General features: G+C 42.1%; 2 protein-coding genes across 13 annotated transcripts in view; one reads left to right on the top strand and one right to left on the bottom strand.

Annotated features, from left to right (window-relative positions):
• LOC131195756 (proto-oncogene Mas-like) overlaps positions 1-22,091 on the top strand; it is a 73,351-nt gene that overhangs the window by 8,688 nt on the left and 42,572 nt on the right. For 2 of the 12 annotated variants that reach the window (XM_058177942.1, XM_058177946.1), the window contains exons 2-3: positions 2,754-2,796; positions 15,145-15,284. Coding sequence is in view for 4 of the 12 variants with exons in the window: in XM_058177951.1 (XP_058033934.1) it covers positions 218-260; positions 9,367-10,273 (950 nt within the window). In the remaining 8 variants the exon portion in view is untranslated. Of the gene's footprint in view, positions 1-217; positions 261-2,753; positions 2,797-9,366; positions 10,736-15,144; positions 15,285-22,091 lie in introns of those variants that run through there. The other 10 variants (XM_058177948.1, XM_058177945.1, XM_058177947.1 and 7 more) reach the window with 8 other exon arrangements.
• LOC131195757 (proto-oncogene Mas-like) lies at positions 13,186-15,596 on the bottom strand. The gene is made up of 2 exons (XM_058177955.1): positions 15,060-15,596; positions 13,186-13,470 (listed from the first exon to the last, which is right to left on the bottom strand). Exons 1-2 carry the CDS (start codon positions 15,429-15,431, stop codon positions 13,186-13,188), a joined length of 657 nt encoding a protein of 218 aa, XP_058033938.1. The 5' UTR covers positions 15,432-15,596.

Raw genomic sequence — 22,091 nt, 5'->3', positions numbered from 1 at the left:
ATATTATTATTATTATATAATGCATCAGAAAAACAGATTATTCACCAGGGACTCTGTGGGGTGACCACAGGAAAATGTTATTGAGGATTCTTTTATTTATTTGTACACAGACCCAGACATAAAGACATAAAAATAAAAATGCAACTGTGGAAGATGTTTCTAAAATATATATGTGCATTTTGACAATAATCATGATTTTCTGTAACTGAATCCTTAGGTTACAACAACTGCCCCACTGCGTGGTCAACCTACTATGAGATGTAAGTATTTTATGGTAAAAGGTAAAGGTAAAGGTTCCCCTCACACATATGTGCTAGTCATTCCCGACTCTAGGGGGCGGTGCTCATCTCCGTTTCAAAGCCGAAGAGCCAGCGCTGTCCGAAGACGTCTCCGTGGTCATGTGGCCGGCATGACTCAATGCCAAAGGTGCACGGAACGCTGTTACCTTCCCACCAAAGGTGTCCCCTATTTTTCTACTTGCATTTTTTACCTGCTTTCGAAGTGCTAGGTTGGCAGAAGCTGGGACAAGTCATGGGCGCTCACCCCGTTACGTGACACTAGAGATTCAAACCGTTGAACTGCCAACCTTTTGATCGACAAGTTCAGTGCCTTAGCCATTAAGCCACCACGTCCCTACTTTATGGTACAAAATATTTTCTTTGAGGTATTGAAATTAGCCTTCCATTGTGGCCTGCCAGCTGCCAGCAGAGCTGGCGGTAGACTTGGATAATGAGGAGGTTGGGGAAGAACGTGGGCCAGTTCTGGGGCCAGGGGAAGACTCTGATGGATGCTCAGCATCGGACACAGAGATAGAGCCTGGGCTGCCTGATGTTTCCCAGCCACTGGGGAGGCACCTCATCAGGAGGTGCGGGATGACCCTTTGCAGGGACGAGCCGAGGAGTTTAGTGGTTATCTATACGATAAAATCGCTCAGCTCTGGGACGGCCTGGACCGAAATTGGGATGATCCAAGCGAGGGAGAGGAGGCACGTCTTGTCGAGTCTGTTTGGGATGAGTTTGACCCTGTGGCTCCCGAGGACGTGGACAGGTTGTTGGGGAGGCTTCACGCCACGACATGTTTACTGGACCCGTGTCCTTCCTGGCTGGTACTGGCCACTCAGGAGGTGACACGAGGCTGGCTCCAGAGGATTATCAATGCTTCTCTGTTGGAAGGGGTTTTCCCTGCCGCCTTGAAAGAGGCGGTGGTGAGACCTCTCCTCAAGAAGCCCTCCCTGGACCCAGCTATTTTGGGCAATTATCGTCCAGTCTCCAACCTTCGCTTTATTGCGAAGGTTGTAGAGAGTGCTGTGGCGCGACAGCTACCCCAATACCTGGATGAAGTCATCTATCTAGACCTGCTCCAGTCCGGCTTCCGACCCGGATACAGCACGGAGACAGCTTTGGTCGCATTGGTGGATGATCTCTGGAGGGCCAGGGACAGGGTTACTCCTCTGCCCTGGTCCTATTAGACCTCTCAGCGGCTTTTGATACCATCGACCATGGTATCTTGCTGCGCCGGTTGGGGATTGGGAGTGGGAGGCACGTCTTGTCGAGTCTGTTTGGGATGAGTTTGACCCTGTAGCTCCCGAAGACGTGGACAGGTTGTTGGGGAGGCTTCACGCCACGACATGTTTACTGGACCCGTGTCCTTCCTGGCTGGTACTGGCCACTCAGGAGGTGACACGAGGCTGGCTCATGGATTATCAGTGCTTCTCTGTTGGAAGGGGTTTTCCCTGCCGCCTTGAAAGAGGCGGTGGTGAGACCCCTCCTCAAGAAGCCCTCCCTGGACCCAGCTATTTTGGGCAATTATCGTCCAGTCTCCAACCTTCGCTTTGTTGCGAAGGTTGTAGGGGGGGGTGGGGGGCGGCAGGTACCCCCATACCTGGGTGGAGCCATCTATCTAGACCCGTTCCAGTCCGGCTCCCGACCCGGATACAGCACGGAGACAGCTTTGGTCGCATTGGTGGATGATCTCTGGAGGGCCAGGGACAGGGGTTACTCCTCTGCCCTGGTCCTATTAGACCTCTCAGCGGCTTTTGATACCATCGACCATGGTATCTTGCTGCGCCGGTTGGGGGGATTGGGAGTGGGAGGCACCATGTATCGGTGGTTCTCCTCCTATCTCTCCGACCGTCGCAGACGGTGTTGACAGGGGGCAGAGGTCACCGCGAGGTGCCTCACTTGTGGGGTGCCGCGGGGTCGATTCTCTCGCCCTTCTGTTCAACATCTATATGAAGCCGCTGGGTGAGATCATCAGTGGCTTTGGGGTGAGATACCAGCTGTACGCTGATGACACCCAGCTGTACTTTTCCACCCCGGCCACCCCAAACTAATCAAGGAGAGAAGCAACCTAGAACTAAGGAGAAATTTCCTGATGGTTAGAACAATTAATCAGTGGAACAACTTGCCTGCAGAAGTTGTGAATGCTCCAACACTGGAAATTTTTAAGAAAATGTTGGATAGCCATTTGTCTGAAATGGTGTAGGGCCTGGGCAGGGGGTTGGACTAGAAGACCTCCAAGGTCCCTTCCAACTCTGATATTATTATTATTATATAATGCATCAGAAAAACAGATTATTCACCAGGGACTCTGTGGGGTGACCACAGGAAAATGTTATTGAGGATTCTTTTATTTATTTGTACACAGACCCAGACATAAAGACATAAAAATAAAGATGCAACTGTGGAAGATGTTTCTAAAATATATATGTGCATTTTGACAATAATCATGATTTTCTGTAACTGAATCCTTAGGTTACAACAACTGCCCCACTGCGTGGTCAACCTACTATGAGATGTAAGTATTTTATGGTAAAAGGTAAAGGTAAAGGTTCCCCTCGCACATATGTGCTAGTCATTCCCGACTCTAGGGGGCGGTGCTCATCTCCGTTTCAAAGCCGAAGAGCCAGCGCTGTCCGAAGACGTCTCCGTGGTCATGTGGCCGGCATGACTCAATGCCAAAGGTGCACGGAACGCTGTTACCTTCCCACCAAAGGTGGTCCCTATTTTTTCTACTTGCATTTTTTACCTGCTTTCGAAGTGCTAGGTTGGCAGAAGCTGGGACAAGTCATGGGTGCTCACCCCGTTACGCGACACTAGAGATTCAAACCGTTGAACTGCCAACCTTTTGATCGACAAGTTCAGTGCCTTAGCCACTAAGCCACCACGTCCCTACTTTATGGTACAAAATATTTTCTTTGAGGTAATGAAATTAGCCTTCCGTTGTGGCCTGCCAGCTGCCAGCAGAGCTGGCGGTAGACTCGGATAATGAGGAGGTTGGGGAAGAACGTGGGCCAGTTCTGGGGCCTGGGGAAGACTCTGATGGATGCTCAGCATCGGACACAGAGATAGAGCCTGGGCTGCCTGATGTTTCCCAGCCACTGGGGAGGCACCTCATCAGAAGGTGCGGGATGACCCTTTGCAGGGACGAGCCGAGGAGTTTAGTGGTTATCTATACGATAAAATCGCTCAGCTCTGGGACGGCCTGGACCGAAATTGGGATGATCCAAGCGAGGGAGAGGAGGCACGTCTTGTCGAGTCTGTTTGGGATGAGTTTGACCCTGTGGCTCCCGAGGACGTGGACAGGTTGTTGGGGAGGGTTCACGCCATGACATGTTTACTGGACCTGTCCTTCCTGGCTGGTACTGGCCACCAGGAGGTGACACGAGGCTGGCTCCAGAGGATTATCAATGCTTCTCTGTTGGAAGGGTTTTCCTGCCGCCTTGAAAGAGGCGGTGGTGAGACCCTCCTCAAGAAGCCCTCCTGGACCCAGCTATTTTGGGTAATTATCGCCCAGTCTCCAACCTTCGCTTTGTTGCGAAGGTTGTAGAGAGTGCTGTGGCGCGACAGCTACCCCAATACCTGGATGAAGTCATCTATCTAGACCTGCTCCAGTCCGGCTTCCGACCCGGATACAGCACGGAGACAGCTTTGGTCGCATTGGTGGATGATCTCTGGAGGGCCAGGGACAGGGTTACTCCTCTGCCCTGGTCCTATTAGACCTCTCAGCGGCTTTTGATACCATCGACCATGGTATCTTGCTGCGCCGGTTGGGGATTGGGAGAGGAGGCACGTCTTGTCGAGTCTGTTTGGGATGAGTTTGACCCTGTGGCTCCCGAGGACGTGGACAGGTTGTTGGGGAGGCTTCACGCCACGACATGTTTACTGGACCCGTGTCCTTCCTGGCTGGTACTGGCCACTCAGGAGGTGACACGAGGCTGGCTCCAGAGGATTATCAATGCTTCTCTGTTGGAAGGGGTTTTCCCTGCCGCCTTGAAAGAGGCGGTGGTGAGACCTCTCCTCAAGAAGCCCTCCCTGGACCCAGCTATTTTGGGCAATTATCGTCCAGTCTCCAACCTTCGCTTTATTGCGAAGGTTGTAGAGAGTGCTGTGGCGCGACAGCTACCCCAATACCTGGATGAAGTCATCTATCTAGACCCGTTCCAGTCTGGCTTCCGACCCGGATACAGCATGGAGACAGCTTTGGTTGCATTGGTGGATGATCTCTGGAGGGCCAGGGACAGGGGTTACTCCTCTGCCCTGGTCCTATTAGACCTCTCAGCGGCTTTTGATACCATCGACCATGGTATCTTGCTGCGCCGGTTGGGGGGATTGGGAGTGGGAGGCACCATGTATCGGTGGTTCTCCTCCTATCTCTCCGACCGGTCGCAGACGGTGTTGACAGGGGGGCAGAGGTCGACCGCGAGGTGCCTCACTTGTGGGGTGCCGCAGGGGTCGATTCTCTCGCCCCTTCTGTTCAACATCTATATGAAGCCGTTGGGTGAGATCATCAGTGGCTTCGGGGTGAGATACCAGCTGTACGCTGATGACACCCAGCTGTACTTCTCCACCCCGGGCCACCCCAATGAAGTTGTTGAAGTGCTGTCCCGGTGTTTGGAAGCCGTACGGGTCTGGATGGGGAGAAACAGGCTCAAGCTTAATCCCTCCAAGACGGAGTGGCTGTGGATGCCAGCATCCCGATTCAGTCAGCTGCAGCCGCAGCTGACTGTTGGAGGCGAGTTATTGGCCCCAAAGGATAGGGTGCACAACTTAGGTGTCCTCCTGGATGAACGGCTGTCGTTTGAGGATCATTTGACGGCCGTCTCCAGGAGGGCCTTCCACCAGGTTCGCCTGGTTCGGCAGTTGCGCCCCTTCCTTGATCGGGATGCCTTGTGCACAGTCACTCATGCGCTCGTTACCTCTCGCTTGGATTATTGTAATGCTCTCTACATGGGGCTCCCCTTGAGGTGCACTCAGAGGCTTCAGTTAGTCCAGAATGCAGCTGCGCGGGTGATAGAGGGAGCTACGCGTAGCTCCCACGTAACACCGCTCCTGCGCAGACTGCACTGGCTACCTGTGGCCTTTCGAGTGCACTTTAAGGTTTTGGTTACAACCTTTAAAGCGCTCCATGGCTTAGGGCCTGGGTACTTACGGGACCGCCTGCTGTTACCACATGCCTCCCACCGACCCGTACGCTCTCACAGAGAGGGACTTCTCAGGGTGCCGTCCGCCAAGCAATGTCGGCTGGCGGCCCCCAGGGGAAGGTCCTTCTCTGTGGGGGCTCCCACACTCTGGAACGAGCTTCCCCCGGGTTTACGCCAAATACCTGACCTTCGGACCTTCCGTCGCGAACTGAAGACACATCTTTTCATTCGCGCGGGGCTGGCTTAAATTTTATCGATTTTAAATTTTTATTAATAATTTTAAATGGGGTTTTAGTTTATTACATATTTTAAACTCTTTAGGCTAATTATAAAATAAGTTTTTTAATTTGCATTTTAAATTGTACATTAAATTGTACATGAGTGAGGAGGAAGAACAGCTGGGGCCTGTTCCAGATGCATGTATGCACAGAGCTGTTAGGAGAGAAGAACAACTGAGGACAAAGAGTCGACTCGGGAAGCAAGGCACACATGGATGCTGAATGGCCCCTCCCTGGCTGGGGAATAAATAGAAGGAAAGGGGAGTGGTTTTCGTAGGAGACAACCATTCGTATTTCTGAAGATTTTGCTCATGGAGTTTCATGCCACACAGACTGCTTGCTGGAACTTAATTTGCAGACTTTTGAATGGGAGCTCACACCCTTGAATTATTGCAAGGAACTTATAAGGTCTGTTACTGCAGTTAACTCTTTGAAGGATTAGTTCCTGGACTTTTCGGTGTGTGAATGCCATTAATTCACAGGAGGTAAATAAAGAGGGGTTTTTTATGACAAGGAGTATGTTTCTTGTTTCTGCTAAGGCTGGGTCAGAACACCTTCCAATTGTTTCATCACATACCAAAGGAAAAGTCATCCACTGCTCTGCTCATTGTGGCTGCTGGAATGAGGGCCTCTTCTAAAGGATAGAGGTTGACCTGTTGTGACCCAGGCCCAAGTAGGTAGTAGGAAACTTAGTCAGTGTAAAACCAAACAAACTTTATTCGAACAGCTGAGAATTACTTCATTCTCAGCGTAGTTTAACTAAATTAAAGTAAATCCCTCCCAACACAAATTCCTCAGTCCTATCACCAACCTTGGTCCAATTAGAATAGAATAGAATAGAATAGAATAGAATAGAATAGAATAGAATAGAATAGAATAGAATAGAATAGAATTTTTTATTGGCCAAGTGTGATTGGACACACAAGGAATTTGTCTTGGTGCATATGCTCTTACATAAAAGAAAAGATACGTTCATCAAGGTACAACATTTACAACACAATTGATGGTCAATATATCAATATAAATCATAAGGATTGCCAGCAACAAGTTATAGTCATACAGTCATAAATGGAAAGAGATTGGTGATGGGAACTATGAGAAAATTAATAGTAGTGCAGATTCAGTAAATAGTTTGACAGTGTTGATGGAATTATTTGTTTAGCAGAGTGATGGCCTTCGGGAAAAAACTGCCAAAGGCCTTTCTTGGCAAACGTTCAGAAGACACCAATACAAAATAAATGCAAGATGACGAAGCTATCAACGTTGTTTTCCGGCAAAGCCCAAACGCTGTTAGTGGTCTTTTAAGCCTTATGGGAGGGGCCAATCATCTCTTGGCCCTACTCCCAAGTCATCGTCTTTGCTTGAGCTGCTCTTGCCTTCTGTCAGCTCTTCTCATGCATGCATTAGGAACAGGCTCCTCCTGTTCCTCTGCCTCACTATTATCAGTCTCTGGAGGCTCTGGAGTCTGCACCTCACTCCCCAATGGCCCTGACCCTCCTCTGCCTCCAATGCAGAGCCCTCATCTGGGCCTTCCCCAGCCTCCAGGACTGGCCCATGTTCTTCCTCAGCCTCATCGCTGTCCGACTCCATTGCCAGCTCCGCAGGCTGCTGGCAGACCACAACATGACCAACTCAACTTGTTCTTAAACCACTTTGGGTGAATGTCTAGAAATATGAGATTCCCAGGTGATTCAGTGCAGATTTTTGGATTTTGTGTAGCTGGCAGACAAGGGAAAGCTTCCCAGTGAGGCCCTCTTCTCCATTTGAGAATTACTAGAGAACCACATTGACATGTTGCATGAAGTTACTAGAATCTTGATAATCACAGATTCTGATCTCCTTAAGAGGGGTCCCCGACCTGTGGGCCACCGCCCACTAGTGGGCCATGAGGGATTTGCAACTGGGCTGTGGAAATGGCCAGTGAGCACATATGCACACACATCCTCACTTGCGTGAGCAGTGGGCAAGCGAGTGAACATGCATGCTAACTCATTTAAGTGGGCAATATGCAATTTTTGCTGGCCACTCACATGGACGTTGAACAACTCTGTCCTAAAGGAAAGATGCAGCAGTGCTCAAATGTTGCAGTGCTCAAACTAGGTTGGCACTGTTGTTTGCTGTCCCCAGTTTTAGGGATGTGTCCTGTATAATCACAGTTTATGAAGAATGAGAGCAGAAGAGGTGCCCACCATATGTAATTCTATTTCAACATTCAGGGATTTCTGCAAGGGTAGAGTGGAATAGAGTAGACTCTACTTCAAATTTCTGGGTTCTACCATATCGCAAGATCTCAAATGGACAGCTAACATCAAAAACATCATTAAAAAAGGACAACAAAGAATGTTCTTTCTGCGCCAACTCAGTAAGCTCAAACTGCCCAAGGAGCTGCTGATCCAATTCTACAGAGGAATTATTGAGTCTGTCATTTGCACCTCTATAACTGTCTGGTTCGGTTCTGCAACCCAACAAGAAAAACACAGACTTCAGAGGATAATTAGAACTGCAGAAAAAATAATTGCTACCAACTTGCCTTCCATTGAGGACCTGTATACTGCACGAATCAAGAAGAGGGCCGTGAAAATATTTGCAGATCCCTCGCATCCTGGACATAAACTGTTTCAACTCCTACCCTTAAAACGACGCTATAGAGCACTGCATACCAGAACAACTAGACACAAGAACAGTTTTTTCCCGAAGGCCATCACTCTGCTAAACAAATAATTCCCTCAACACTGTCAGACTATTTACTGAATCTGCACTACTATTAATCTTCTCATAGTTCCCATCACCAATCTCTTCCCACTTATGACTGTATGACTGTAACTTGTTGCTGGCAATCCTTATGATTTATATTGATATATTGATCATCAATTGTGTTGTAAATGTTGTACCTTGATGAACGTATCTTTTCTTTTATGTACACTGAGAGCATATGCACCAAGACAAATTCCTTGTGTGTCCAATCACACTTGGCCAATAAAAATTCTATTCTATTCTATTCTATTCTATTCTATTCTATTCTATTCTATTCTATTCTATTCTATTCTATTCTATTCTATTCTATTCTAGAGTAGAGTAGAGTAGAGTAGAGTAGAGTAGTGTAGAGTATGAAACTCAAATACTTTGGCCACCTAATGAGAAGGAAGGACTCACTGGAGAACACCCTAATGCTGGGAAGGATTGAGGGCAAAAGAAGAAGGGGACGGCAGAGAACGAGGTGACTGGATGGAGTCACTGAAGCAGTCGGCATGAGCTTAAATGGACTCTGGGGGACTCTGGGGGAGAGAAGGCCAGGAAGGCCTGGATGAACATTGTCCATGGGGTCACGATGGGTCGAACACAACTTCGCAACTAACAACAACAATAAGAGGAGAGGAGAGGAGAAGGAGAAGGAGAAGGAGGGGAGGGGAGGGGAGGGGAGGAGAAGAAGAGAGGAGAGGAGAGAAGAAGAGAGGAAAGAAGAGGAGAGGAGAGGAGAGGAGAGGAAAGGAAAGGAAAGGAAAGGAAAGGAAAGGAAAGGAAAGGAAAGGAAAGGAAAGGAAAGGAGAGGAGAGCTTTATTGTCACTTTCACTGTACACTAATTGGCATACATTAAAATGAAATTGCATTTAGCTCTCAAAAGATAATCATGGACTGATTCTCTTTTTGTTTTTTCCTGCTTACAGGAGTCATGGCTGGAGGGAATATTTTAGAACTACTTTGCTTGATGTTTTAACGCGAAACCTTATCAATGGCTCCATTGCCATTATTTGTATTTTAGGCCTGATCGGAAATGGAGCAACAATTTATTTTTTGGTCTATTCCATTAAGAGGAATTCTTTCACCACTTTCATCCTGAACCTCTCCATCGCTGATTTTGGGGCCCTCACATCCTTTATTATTACAGCTATATTTGTGGCTGTTTTAACTCTCCATGAAAAGACTAATCTTCTGGCCATCTTTTTCTTCTTATTTTTTGAGCTCTTCCTCTTCACCTATTCTGCCAGCCAGTTTCTGCTGACAGCCATCAGCCTGGACAGGTGTGTAGCTGTTCTCTTCCCACTCTGGCATCGCTGCCATCGTCCGCCATATTTGTCCATCCTGGTTTGTGGCCTCATCTGGAGCCTCTCCTTCCTGCTCTCTGCGGTGCACTTCATTCTCCACCAGACCGGAAACTCTGAAAGTCCCCCTTTACTTTATCAGCTGATTGTGAATGGTTTACTTTGTACGCCTCTCATGGTTGTGTCTACGGTGACTCTCTTGATTCATACGAGGTCTAAATGGCAATGCAATCAAAGTAAATTGGTCATCACCATCTTGCTGGCTCTCATTTTCTTCCTCCTTTTCTCTCTCCCAATGGATGCCTTATATGTCATTGAATATTTAGGTTCCTATAATCCCCTCCTCATGACCATTGGGATAGGATGTGCGGCACTCAGCAGCAGCATCAACCCACTCCTTTATTTTTTAGTGGGAAGGAAGAAGGGGGAAAATCAGCCCAGAACATCTTACAAGGTTGCCCTGCAAAGAGTCTTCAAGGATGAGAAGGGAAGCACGGAAAAGCAGGAAACCACAAATGAAACCCAATTATGAAGAGTCATAAATAGCAGCAAACCTCATAAGACCAGTTGTGAAGCATCAATACCATTGTTCATTCATGTCGTCAACAAATAGATACAAACTCAAGGCAAACGGCTCCAAACTTGATTGCAGAAAATATGACTTCAGCAACAGAGTGGTCAATGCCTGGAATGCACTACCTGACTCTGTAGTTTCTTCCCCAAACCCCTAAAACTTTAAGCTTAAACTGTCTACCGTTGACCTCACCCCATTCCTAAGAGGTCTGTAAGAGGCACGCACCCACGTGCCTACCGTCCCTGTCCTAATATTCCTTTTTTACTTTTCACGTCCTTTTCACGTATGCAAATTATGTTTATACTTTTACCTGTTATCTTATATATGATTGACAAATAAATAAATAAAAATAAACAATATGTTGTTCAGTAAGAACATGGGAAATTAATGTAATTTAGGATTCCAAAGAGCAAAAATTTGGAAACCATGCTGCATATGTAGTTTCTAGAAGTGAAGAAGAGAGACATTCATATCAAATATCTTGACATTATATAACTCAATCATATTTCATAATAATAGCAGTAACAATTATTCCTGTATTGTGGTGGAATTACTGACTAGAGTAGAGGGAGGAATGAAGAGGGGGTGTAGCTTGGAGTCCTTCCACTGGAGGAAGTGACAGGAATCAAAGTCTTGAAGTTTTTATATGCCTGCTCCCCAAATGAATGCAGTCAGTCAGGTAAAAGACTATAGAGATTCTCAGTCATCCAGATCAGGGGTCTCCAACCTTGGCAACTTTAAGACTTGTGGACTTCAAGTCCCAGAGTTCCTCAGCCAGCTTTGCTTGAAGTCCACAAGTCTTAAAGTTGCCAAGGTTGGAGACCCCTGATCCAGGACATGGTTGTCCCAGAGGTGCTTTTTCAGGAGGCATCTGGACTTTCTTTTTTTTTTTTCCTTTTGAAGATGTTTCACTTCTCATCCAAAAAGTTTCTTCAGTTCTCCCCACTAGCCTGTCAATGCTGAAGAAGCTTCTTGGATGAGAAGCGAAACGTCTTCAAAAGAAAAAAACAAGGAAGTCCAGTTGCCTCCTGAAAAAGCACCTTTGGGACAGTCAGTCTGGTAAGATCTTCGATCAACAGTAAAGAAATTATTTTGGCCTACTTATGTATAGTAGGTGTTCTGGTTTGCTGCCCCTGACATGTATGAAAGTTTAAATATACTTAATTTCTAGGATGATTAAATTATTGTCTTTATTATGTTTTTCAACCCATTGTCCCCAAATTTCATATTTTAAATATTGATGTAATCAATATTAAGGGACGCGGTGGCTTAGTGGGTAAGACGCTGAGCTTGTCGATCGAAAGGTTGGCAGTTCAGCGGTTCGAATCCCTAGTGCCGTGTAACGGGGTGAGCTCCCATTACTTATCCCAGCTTCTGCCAACCTAGCAGCTCGAAAACACGTAAAAAATGCAAGTAGAAAAATAGGGATCACCTTTGGTGGGAAGGTAAGAGTGTTCCGTGCACCTTTGGCGTTGAGTCATGCCGGCCACATGACCATGGAGACATCTTCGGACAGCGCTGGCTCTTCGGCTTTGAAACGGAGATGAGCACCTCCCCCTAGAGTTGGGAATGACTAGCACATATGTGCGAGGGGAACCTTTACCTTTAATCAATATTATCAAAATTTGGACTTTTGTTTTCCAAATCAAAATGTCCATATTTTTATTATTAAATCAGAAAATTATTTGTACATTGGAGAGATTTTACACTTTGGTAAAAGCACATTTATTATATCATATATCTGAATATGGGTGAATTATAAGTAATATCTTCTTCAAGACAGACTTTTTTTCTCAAGATCTGATGATTGTGATTCCTCGGTGAGGAAAAATCCCAGCCTTTAATTTGTTTACTAGTCGGTGGTAAATAAACTTATTCCAGGAATAAATATTCAGAATAAATATTATTCCAGGAATAAATATCCAGAAAAGCAGAAAAATATTAAGAAATACTATTTGTCATGGCTCCTTAAGCAGATAAAAAACAGGACCTGATATACATTGGAAATGTTTTCACTCAGGATTTCCCAACCTGTGATCCATGGACTGGTACCAGTCTGTGACCCACTGGGAACCGGGCTGCACAAGCTGCGGCTGTCAGGGTTCTGATTGATGCCCTAATTAAATCATGAGCCTCGAGCCAAGCTTCAAAAGAAATCCAGTTATTTATTAGGAGCTTCATGTTGGCAGGTTCCCAAATGAAGCCAACTGACCCCACATAATTTACAGCCCCAATCATGCCCCTGTTTCCCCCTTCCCCCCAGGGTGTGTCATCAATCACATTCGCCAATAGGGCAATTTCACGGGTTGTAGAGACCACTCCCCTCTGGCTGCTATAAGTAACCCTGGGAGACAGCCTTGAGAGGGATACGTCTGGAATGTGCATCTGTCTTTGGCTGCCATGCCGTTCCATCAATTTCCCATCCCCCCCTTTCCTATGACAACTCGAGAGGAGGTTAGGGATGCTTTGCCAGTTGACAGTGGGTTAGTGTGCAAAACTTCATTTTTGTAAGTGATGGACACACACACACAAAACCATCCTCTCTCCACCCCTGCTGGTCCTTGGAGCCTTGGGGGCCACTGTTTTAACTCACAATTTTATTTAATAGAACAATATATGAAGTCACAAAAGTCATGGACATTGAAAGAAAGGGAAATAGAAAAAAGGAAAAAAAGCAAAGCTCGTAAACAGTGTTTTCTTAAATAAAATGTGACATTCAAAATTTAAACATCTCCAGAACCTGTCAGAACCGGCTGAATTTCACCCCTGGTTTTCACTCTCATTAGTACATCATAAATGGGTTTCAAACTGGACCTTTGGTTGCTCTTCACTCTCTTCCTCCTCTTTGAAAACCCTCTGGAGGCTAATTTTTAGGTTAAACGTAGAATGGTGTTCCTTCTTTCTCCCCAGAAAAAATAGATCAATGGGTTAACACTGCTGTTTAGACAGGCACATAAGTAGCCGTATGTAAATAAATTGAAATATTTGTCGTTGGAAATCAGATTGATGAGATAAATGACGATCGGCGGAAAAGAAAAGATGAGGAAGAAAATCAAGGCAAGCAAGGTGGCTTTGAGAAGCTTTCCTCGCCTCTTCATCTGTGATTTAAGGAAGCCTTTGAAGAAGAGGGCCAGGCTAGAGGCTAACATGAGGCAGTGGTGAGACCCCCTACTCAAGAAGCCTCCCCTGGACCCGGCTATTTTAGGAAATTATCGTCCAGTCTCCAACCTTCGTTTTGTGGCGAGGGTTGTAGAGAGTGTGGTGGCATGGCAGCTTCCCCAGTACCTGGATGAAGCTGTCTATCTAGACCCGTTCCAGTCCGGCTTCCGGTCCAGACATAGTACGGAGACAGCTTTGGTCACGTTGGTGGATGACCTCTGGAGGGCCAGGGATAGGGGTTGTTCGTCTGCCCTGGTCCTGTTAGATCTCTCAGCGGCTTTTGATACCATCGACCATGGTATCTTGCTGCACCGGTTGGAGAGTTTGGAAGTGGGAGGCACCGTTTATCGGTGGTTCTCCTCCTATCTCTCTGACCGGATGCAGACGGTGTTGACAGGGGGGCAGAGATCGACCGCAAGGTGCCTTACTTGTGGGGTGCCTCAGGGGTCGATTCTCTCGCCTCTCCTGTTCAACATCTATATGAAGCCGCTGGGCGAGGTCATCAGTGGCTTCGGGGTGAGTTACCATCCGTACGCTGATGACACGCAGCTGTACTTTTCCACCCCGGGTGCTCCCTCTATCACCCGCATGGCTGCATTCTGGACCAGTTGGAGCTTCTGGGTGCTCTTCAAGGGGAGCCCCATGTAGAGAGCATTGCAGTAGTCCAAGCGAGATGTAACGAGGGCATGAGTGACTGTGCGTCACTCATCATCACCAGGTAAGTCCTTAGCAGAGGTTGAATTTTCATTATGGTATCTGCTATAGGAAAAGAACTCATTCTCAGTTCAGGACGAGTCTCAGAAACTTCTAGGTTGAGATTATTTGAAAGCATGATTTCTCACAAAAAGCTATCCATCACAGATGAACACAGAAGGAAACAAAATCAATTAAATATGTAGGTGGAGGAGATATACATGCAGCTGCACGGGTAATAGTGGGAGCCACTCGTTGCTCCCATGTAACACCACTCCTGCGCAGTCTGCACTGGCTTCCTGTGGTCTTTCGGGTGCGCTTTAAGATCTTGGTTACCACCTTTAAAGCGCTCCATGGCTTAGGGCCCAGGTACTTACGGGACCGCCTGCTGTTACCTTATGCCTCCCACCGACCCGTACGCTCACACAGAGAGGGTCTTCTCAGGGTGCCGTCCGCCAAGCAATGTCGGCGGGCGGCCCCCAGGGGAAGGGCCTTCTCTGTCGGAGCCCCTACCCTTTAGAACGAACTTCCCCCTGGTTTGTGCCAATTACCTGACCTTCGGACCTTTCGCTGTGAGCTGAAAACTCATTTGTTTATTCAAACGGGACTGGCTTAAATTTTTAATCTTAAATAATTTTAATTGGGGTTATTATTTATGAATTTTAAGGGTTTTAAATTTGATTGTTTTAAATTTCGGCCATTTATGGAATATTCTTGTTTTAAGTTTTTGTTTTAATTGTATATTGTATTGTTTTTATAATTTGACTGTACACCGCCCTGAGTCCTTCGGGAGAAGGGCGGTATAAAAATATAAATAAATAAATAAATAAATAAATAAATAAATAAATAAATAAATAAATAAATAAATAAATAACGTGAGTGGGGTCCATATGAAAATGGTATATATAAAAATGTGGTAGGATTGGCAGATGCTTCGAGAGCCTTTAACTAAAATCAAAGTGTAATTAATTGCACAGAAGGAAAAAGAGACGATCCAGGTAACGGCACAGAGTATGGTGGAGAGGTATGGCGGCTGATGATATCGATGCCAAATTGGGAAGAAGAGAGCCAAACACCGGTCAATGCTGATGATTGTCAGAAGAAATTGACCAGTGCAGTAAGTCCATACTAAACATTCTATGATTTCTAGGTTGGAGTTTTCAGTAGTTATGTGCCAAATTGCGGAAATAAATAGCAATACGAGAGTCCCACTGTCAGCCACAGCCAAATTGAGGATATAGATAGTGAAAGGAGTCTTCTTCATCTGGGAATACAAAACTCGTATGACAGTTCCATTCCCAATAATTCCTGGAAGGCAAATTAAAATGATTAAAGAATGGATGACTTTTTTCTGATAGTCAAGCTGATAAATGTTGGCCTCTGAGGGTATGTCATCAGTGCCATTGTATTTAGTATAATTGGCTGTCAAATTTCCCATTTTAGCATCCGTTACTCCAGAAAAGATGGTGATCATTTTTGGTTGTTTTCTTCTATGGAAATGAATCTTTTTTTTGCTTTGGTTGTTTGTTTTTGCTTCTTGTTGAAGGAGCTAAAGAACCAACCGCTCACCCTTATTTTAGTCAACAGAGATCAAATGTTATTTGCATCTATTTTGATTTTTCCAAGAATTACGGTGGAAGATGTGAGAAACAGAAACCTTCATCGGAAGTCACTTGGATAATGCTTTTGCCTATTTCCTCACATAAATATTTCTGATTTCTGCTCAAGAAGACAACAGTGGTGATATCAGAAGGTTATCATTCTCTTCTGTCCGTTTTGAGTCATTCAAGGTCAGTTCATCATCTGACATGTATAATTTTTTTGGAGAAGTAATGAAGAACTTTTTTTTTTTTTTTATTGAAAGAGTTTTAAAAAAACAAAAACATTTTTCCCCCTTTTTTCCCCCTCCCTCCCAAAAAAAAACAAAAAACAAAAACAAAACACCCCCCTCCCTCCCCCACCCCCCGGCTTCCCGGGTCAATCACAAGGTAAAGTTATACATAAACCAAACATAGAATAAAATTTTCCCTTCCAATCCAAATAACCACATCCAAAGCTTTTCGTCTCCCAACCCTCCCCATTACATAAAATAACTTTCTAATTATTCAAAGGCAATCTGATATTTCTTAATCTGATATCTGTTTTGTAAATAATCAATCCATTTTTCCATTCAATTAAATATCTTTCCTGCGTATTGTCTTTTAAAACGCTGAGATTTTAGCCATCTCAGCCAAATTAATAACTTTCAATATCCATTCTTCTATTGTAGGTATCTCTTCTTCTTCCAGTATTGTCCAATCAATAGTCTTGCTGCTGTTATTAAGTTCAAAATCAATTTAGTCTCAATCCCTGTACAATCCATTATAATTCCCAAAAGGAAAAATTGTGGCAGGAACTTTATCTTCTTCTTCAGTACATTTTGAATAATCCACCAAATTCTTATCCAAAAGACCTTAATTTTCTTGCAAGTCCACCAAATATGAAAATATGTAGCATCATCACAATCACACCTCCAACATTTCGCTTGGATATTAGGATACATACATGATAATTTTTTTGGGATCTAAATGCCATCTATAAAACATCTTATAAAAATTTTCCTTCCAATCCAAATAACCACATCCAAAGCTTTTCGCCTCCCAACCCCTCCCCATTACATAAAATAACTTTCTAATTATTCAAAGGCAATCTGATATTTCTTAATCTGATATCTGTTTTGTAAATAATCAATCCATTTTTCCATTCAATTAAATATCTTTCCTGCGTATTGTCTTTTAAAACGCTGAGATTTTAGCCATCTCAGCCAAATTAATAACTTTCAATATCCATTCTTCTATTGTAGGTATCTCTTCTTCTTCAGTACATTTTGAATAATCCACCAAATTCTTATCCAAAAGACCTTAATTTTCTTGCAAGTCCACCAAATATGAAAATATGTAGCACCATCACAATCACATCTCCAACATTTCGCTTGGATATTAGGATACATACATGATAATTTTTGGGATCTAAGTGCCATCTATAAAACATCTTATAAAAATTTTCCTTCCAATCCAAATAACCACATCCAAAGCTTTTCGTCTCCCAACCCCCTCCCCATTACATAAAATAACTTTCTAATTATTCAAAGGCAATCTGATATTTCTTAATCCGATATCTGTTTTGTAAATAATCAATCCATTTTTTCCATTCAATTAAATAACTTTCCTGCGTATTGTCTTTTAAAACGCTGAGATTTTAGCCATCTCAGCCAAATTAATAACTTTCAATATCCATTCTTCTATTGTAGGTATCTCTTCTTCTTCCAGTATTGTCCAATCAACAGTCTTGCTGCTGTTATTAAGTTCAAAATCAATTTAGTCTCAATCCCTGTACAATCCGTTATAATTCCCAAAAGGAAAAATTGTGGCAGGAACTTTATCTTCTTCTTCAGTACATTTTGAATAATCCACCAAATTCTTATCCAAAAGACCTTAATTTTCTTGCAAGTCCACCAAATATGAAAATATGTAGCATCATCACAATCACACCTCCAACATTTCGCTTGGATATTAGGATACATACATGATAATTTTTTGGGGTCTAAGTGCCATCTATAAAACATCTTATAAAAATTTTCCTTCCAATCCAAATAACCACATCCAAAGCTTTTCGCCTCCCAACCCCTCCCCATTACATAAAATAACTTTCTAATTATTCAAAGGCAATCTGATATTTCTTAATCTGATATCTGTTTTGTAAATAATCAATCCATTTTTCCATTCAATTAAATATCTTTCCTGCGTATTGTCTTTTAAAACGCTGAGATTTTAGCCATCTCAGCCAAATTAATAACTTTCAATATCCATTCTTCTATTGTAGGTATCTCTTCTTCTTCCAGTATTGTCCAATCAATAGTCTTGCTGCTGTTATTAAGTTCAAAATCAATTTAGTCTCAATCCCTGTACAATCCGTTATAATTCCCAAAAGGTAAAATTGTGGCAGGAACTTTATCTTCTTCTTCAGTACATTTTGAATAATCCACCAAATTCTTATCCAAAAGACCTTAATTTTCTTGCAAGTCGACCAAAAATGAAAATATGTAGCATCATCACAATCACACCTCCAACATTTCGCTTGGATATTAGGATACATACATGATAATTTTTGGAGAAGTAATGAAGAACTTTTTTTTTTTTTTATTGAAAGAGTTTTAAAAAAACAAAAACATTTTTCCCCCTTTTTTTCCCCTCCCTCCCAAAAAAAAAAAAAAAAACAAAACATTTTCCCCTTTTTCCCCTCCTCCCCACCCCGGCTTCCCGGTCAATCACAAGGTAAAGTTATACATAAACCAAACATAGAATAAAATTTTCCCTTCCAATCCAAATAACCACATCCAAAGCTTTTCGTCTCCCAACCCCCTCCCCATTACATAAAATAACTTTCTAATTATTCAAAGGCAATCTGATATTTCTTAATCTGATATCTGTTTTGTAAATAATCAATCCATTTTTTCCATTCAATTAAATATCTTTCCTGCGTATTGTCTTTTAAAACGCTGAGATTTTAGCCATCTCAGCCAAATTAATAACTTTCAATATCCATTCTTCTATTGTAGGTATCTCTTCTTCTTCCAGTATTGTCCAATCAATAGTCTTGCTGCTGTTATTAAGTTCAAAATCAATTTAGTCTCAATCCCTGTACAATCCGTTATAATTCCCAAAAGGAAAAATTGTGGCAGGAACTTTATCTTCTTCTTCAGTACATTTTGAATAATCCACCAAATTCTTATCCAAAAGACCTTAATTTTCTTGCAAGTCCACCAAATATGAAAATATGTAGCATCATCACAATCACACCTCCAACATTTCGCTTGGATATTAGGATACATACATGATAATTTTTGGGATCTAAATGCCATCTATAAAACATCTTATAAAAATTTTCCTTAAATTCTGTGCTTGTGTAAACTTAACATTTCTAACCCAAATTTTCTCCCATGTTTCCAACATTATTGGTTCCTGAATATTCTGTGCCCATTTTATCATACAATCCTTTACCAAATCCTTTTCCTAATCTATTTCAAGCAACACATTATACAATCTCTTTATATGCTCCTGGGTCTGATTTCTAATTTGCTTTATTAAATTTTCCTCCCTTTGCATTATACCAATTTTTTGATCTTCTTTCCATCTAGCACTTATTTGCCCATATTGAAACCAAGTATAATTCCTCCCTTCTTCATTTAATACCTGTAATGATTTTAATTGCAATCTACCTCCTTCAGCATACAAAAGTTCTTTATATGTAATCATTTCCTGTTTCTGTTCTATATTTATATTCTCTATTGCATGTCTAGGGCTCGCCCATATAGGAATCTTGTAATCTAATTTATAGGAATATTTATTCCAGACCCGCAAAAGAGCACTTCTCAACACATGATTCTTAAAAGCCCTATCCACTTTTTTCCATAAAATAAGTACGCATGCCATCCATATAACAAGTCATAACCTTCTATATTCAAAATTCTTTCCTCTGTTAAGTTAAACCAGTCACTTATTACTGAAAGGGTTACTGCTTCATAATATAGTTTAAAGTTAGGCATTCTTAAACCACCTCTTTCCCGTGAATCCTGTATTATTTTCATTTTAACCTCGCCTTTTTACCCTGCCATATAAATTTATTAATCCCACTCTGCCAATCTTCCAAATTTTTATCCTTTTTAATTATAGGTATCATCTGGAACAGAAACAAAAATCTAGGTAACACATTCATTTTAATAGCCGCAATCCTTCCCAATAGGGATAACTGCAATTTCTTCCAGCCACTCATATCATTCTGAACTTTTTGCCATAGCAAGTCATAATTATTCTTATAAAGTTTCTTGTTCGATGAGCTAATATAGACCCCTAAATATTTAACCTTTTTTACTACCTCAAATCCTGTCATTTCCTCTAGTTTTTGTTTCTGTTGTATAGACATATTTTTAATTATCACTTTTGTTTTATTCTGATTTATTTTAAATCCTGATACCTTTCCATATTTATCAATTACTTCCAACAAAAATCTACTTGAATTTATAGGATTTGTTAACGTAACCACTACATCATCTGCAAAAGCTCTAACTTTGTACTCATATTGTCTAATCTTAATTCCTCTATTTTCATTAATTCTCGATTTTATCTAATAATGGTTCCAGAGTCAAAACAAACAATAATGGTGATAAGGGACATCCCTGTCTTGTTCCTTTCGCAATCTTAATAACTTCTGTCAAACTACCATTTACTATAATCTGTGCTGTTTGCTCTCCATAAATCGCTTTAATTATTCTAATAAAACAGTCTCCAAATTGCATTTTCTATTAATTTAAATAAAAATCCCAATGCAATCGATCAAAGGCTTTCTCTGCATCCAAAAAATAAGTGCTTGAAGTATTCTTCTTTCCAAATATTCCAATATATTAATAATCTGTCTAACATTATTCCTCATCTGCCTCCCTTTTATAAAACCAGATTGATCAGTATGAATTCTTTGTTGTAAAACTAACATTAATCTATTTGCTATTATTTTTACAAAATCTTATAATCATTATTTAAAAGTGAAATCGGCCTGTAGTTACCAGGTTTAGAGCAGTCTTGCTCCTCTTCGGTATCAGTGAAATAAAAGATGTTTTCCATGACGGGGTATTCCCACCCTAATTGTATCTGATTAAATAATTCTTTAAGTGGGCCTAATATTTCATCCTGTGTTTTTTATAATAAGTTGCTGTAAGACCATCTGTACCAGGGTTTTCCCATTTTAATTGTTTAATTGCCTCCACTATTTCTCCAGTAGCTATCGGCCGGTTCAGCTCCTCCTCTGTTCTAATGTTAGAATATTAACCTTATAATCTTTCAAATAATCATAAATGTCCCTATCCAATATTTTGTCTTTTGCATATAGTGCAGTATAAAATTCTGAGAATGCCTTTTAATTTTATCCTGTTGGTATATCTCTTTACCTTTATATTCTATTTTTGTATGACACGTGCTTTCTGTTTCTTCCTTAAATTATATGCCAACCATCTCCCAGGTTTATTTGCATTACAAAAGGTATTATGTTTAGTATATTGTCTAATCTTAATTCCTCTATTTTCATTAATTCTCGTATTTTATCTAATAATGGTTCCAGAGTCAAAACAAACAAAAAGGTGATAAGGGACATCCCTGTCTTGTTCCTTTCGCAATCTTAATAACTTCTGTCAAACTACCATTTACTATAATCTGTGCTGTTTGCTCTCCATAAATCGCTTTAATTATTCTAATAAAACAGTCTCCAAATTGCATTTTCTCTATTAATTTAAATAAAAAATCCCCATGCAATCGATCAAAGGCTTTCTCTGCATCACAAAAAATAAGTGCTTGAAGTATTCTTCTTTCCAAATATTCCAATATATTAATAATCTGTCTAACATTATTCCTCATCTGCCTCCCTTTTATAAAACCAGATTGATCAGTATGAATTCTTTGTTGTAAAACTAACATTAATCTATTTGCTATTATTTTTACAAAAATCTTATAATCATTATTTAAAAGTGAAATCGGCCTATAGTTACCAGGTTTAGAGCAGACTTGCTCCTCTTCGGTATCAGTGAAATAAAAGATGTTTTCCATGACGGGGTATTCCACCCTAATTGTATCTGATTAAATAATTCTTTAAGTGGGCCTAATATTTCATCCTGTGTTTTTTATAATAAGTTGCTGTAAGACCATCTGTACCAGGGTTTTCCCATTTTAATTGTTTAATTGCCTCCACTATTTCTCCAGTAGCTATCGGCCGTTCAGCTCCTCCTCTGTTCTAATGTTAGAATATTCACCTTATAATCTTTCAAATAATCATAAATGTCCCTATCCAATATTTTGTCTTTTGCATATAGTGCAGTATAAAATTCTGAGAATGCCTTTTA

This window comes from Ahaetulla prasina, chromosome 3 (genome assembly GCF_028640845.1).
Source record: "Ahaetulla prasina isolate Xishuangbanna chromosome 3, ASM2864084v1, whole genome shotgun sequence".
Lineage (NCBI taxonomy): Eukaryota > Metazoa > Chordata > Lepidosauria > Squamata > Colubridae > Ahaetulla > Ahaetulla prasina.
This window is presented reverse-complemented; position numbering and strand designations above follow the sequence as displayed.

What these genes read in the sequence shown, in the direction of transcription:
- LOC131195757 (XM_058177955.1), bottom strand. Translation starts at nt 15,431, where the DNA reads ATGAAGAAGACTCCTTTCACTATCTATATCCTCAATTTGGCTGTGGCT. An exon ending in TTTTTATATATACCATTTTC is followed by an intron (nt 13,471 to 15,059) that starts ATATGGACCCCA and finishes GGGTCTCACCAC; the next exon opens with TGCCTCATGTTAGCCTCTAG.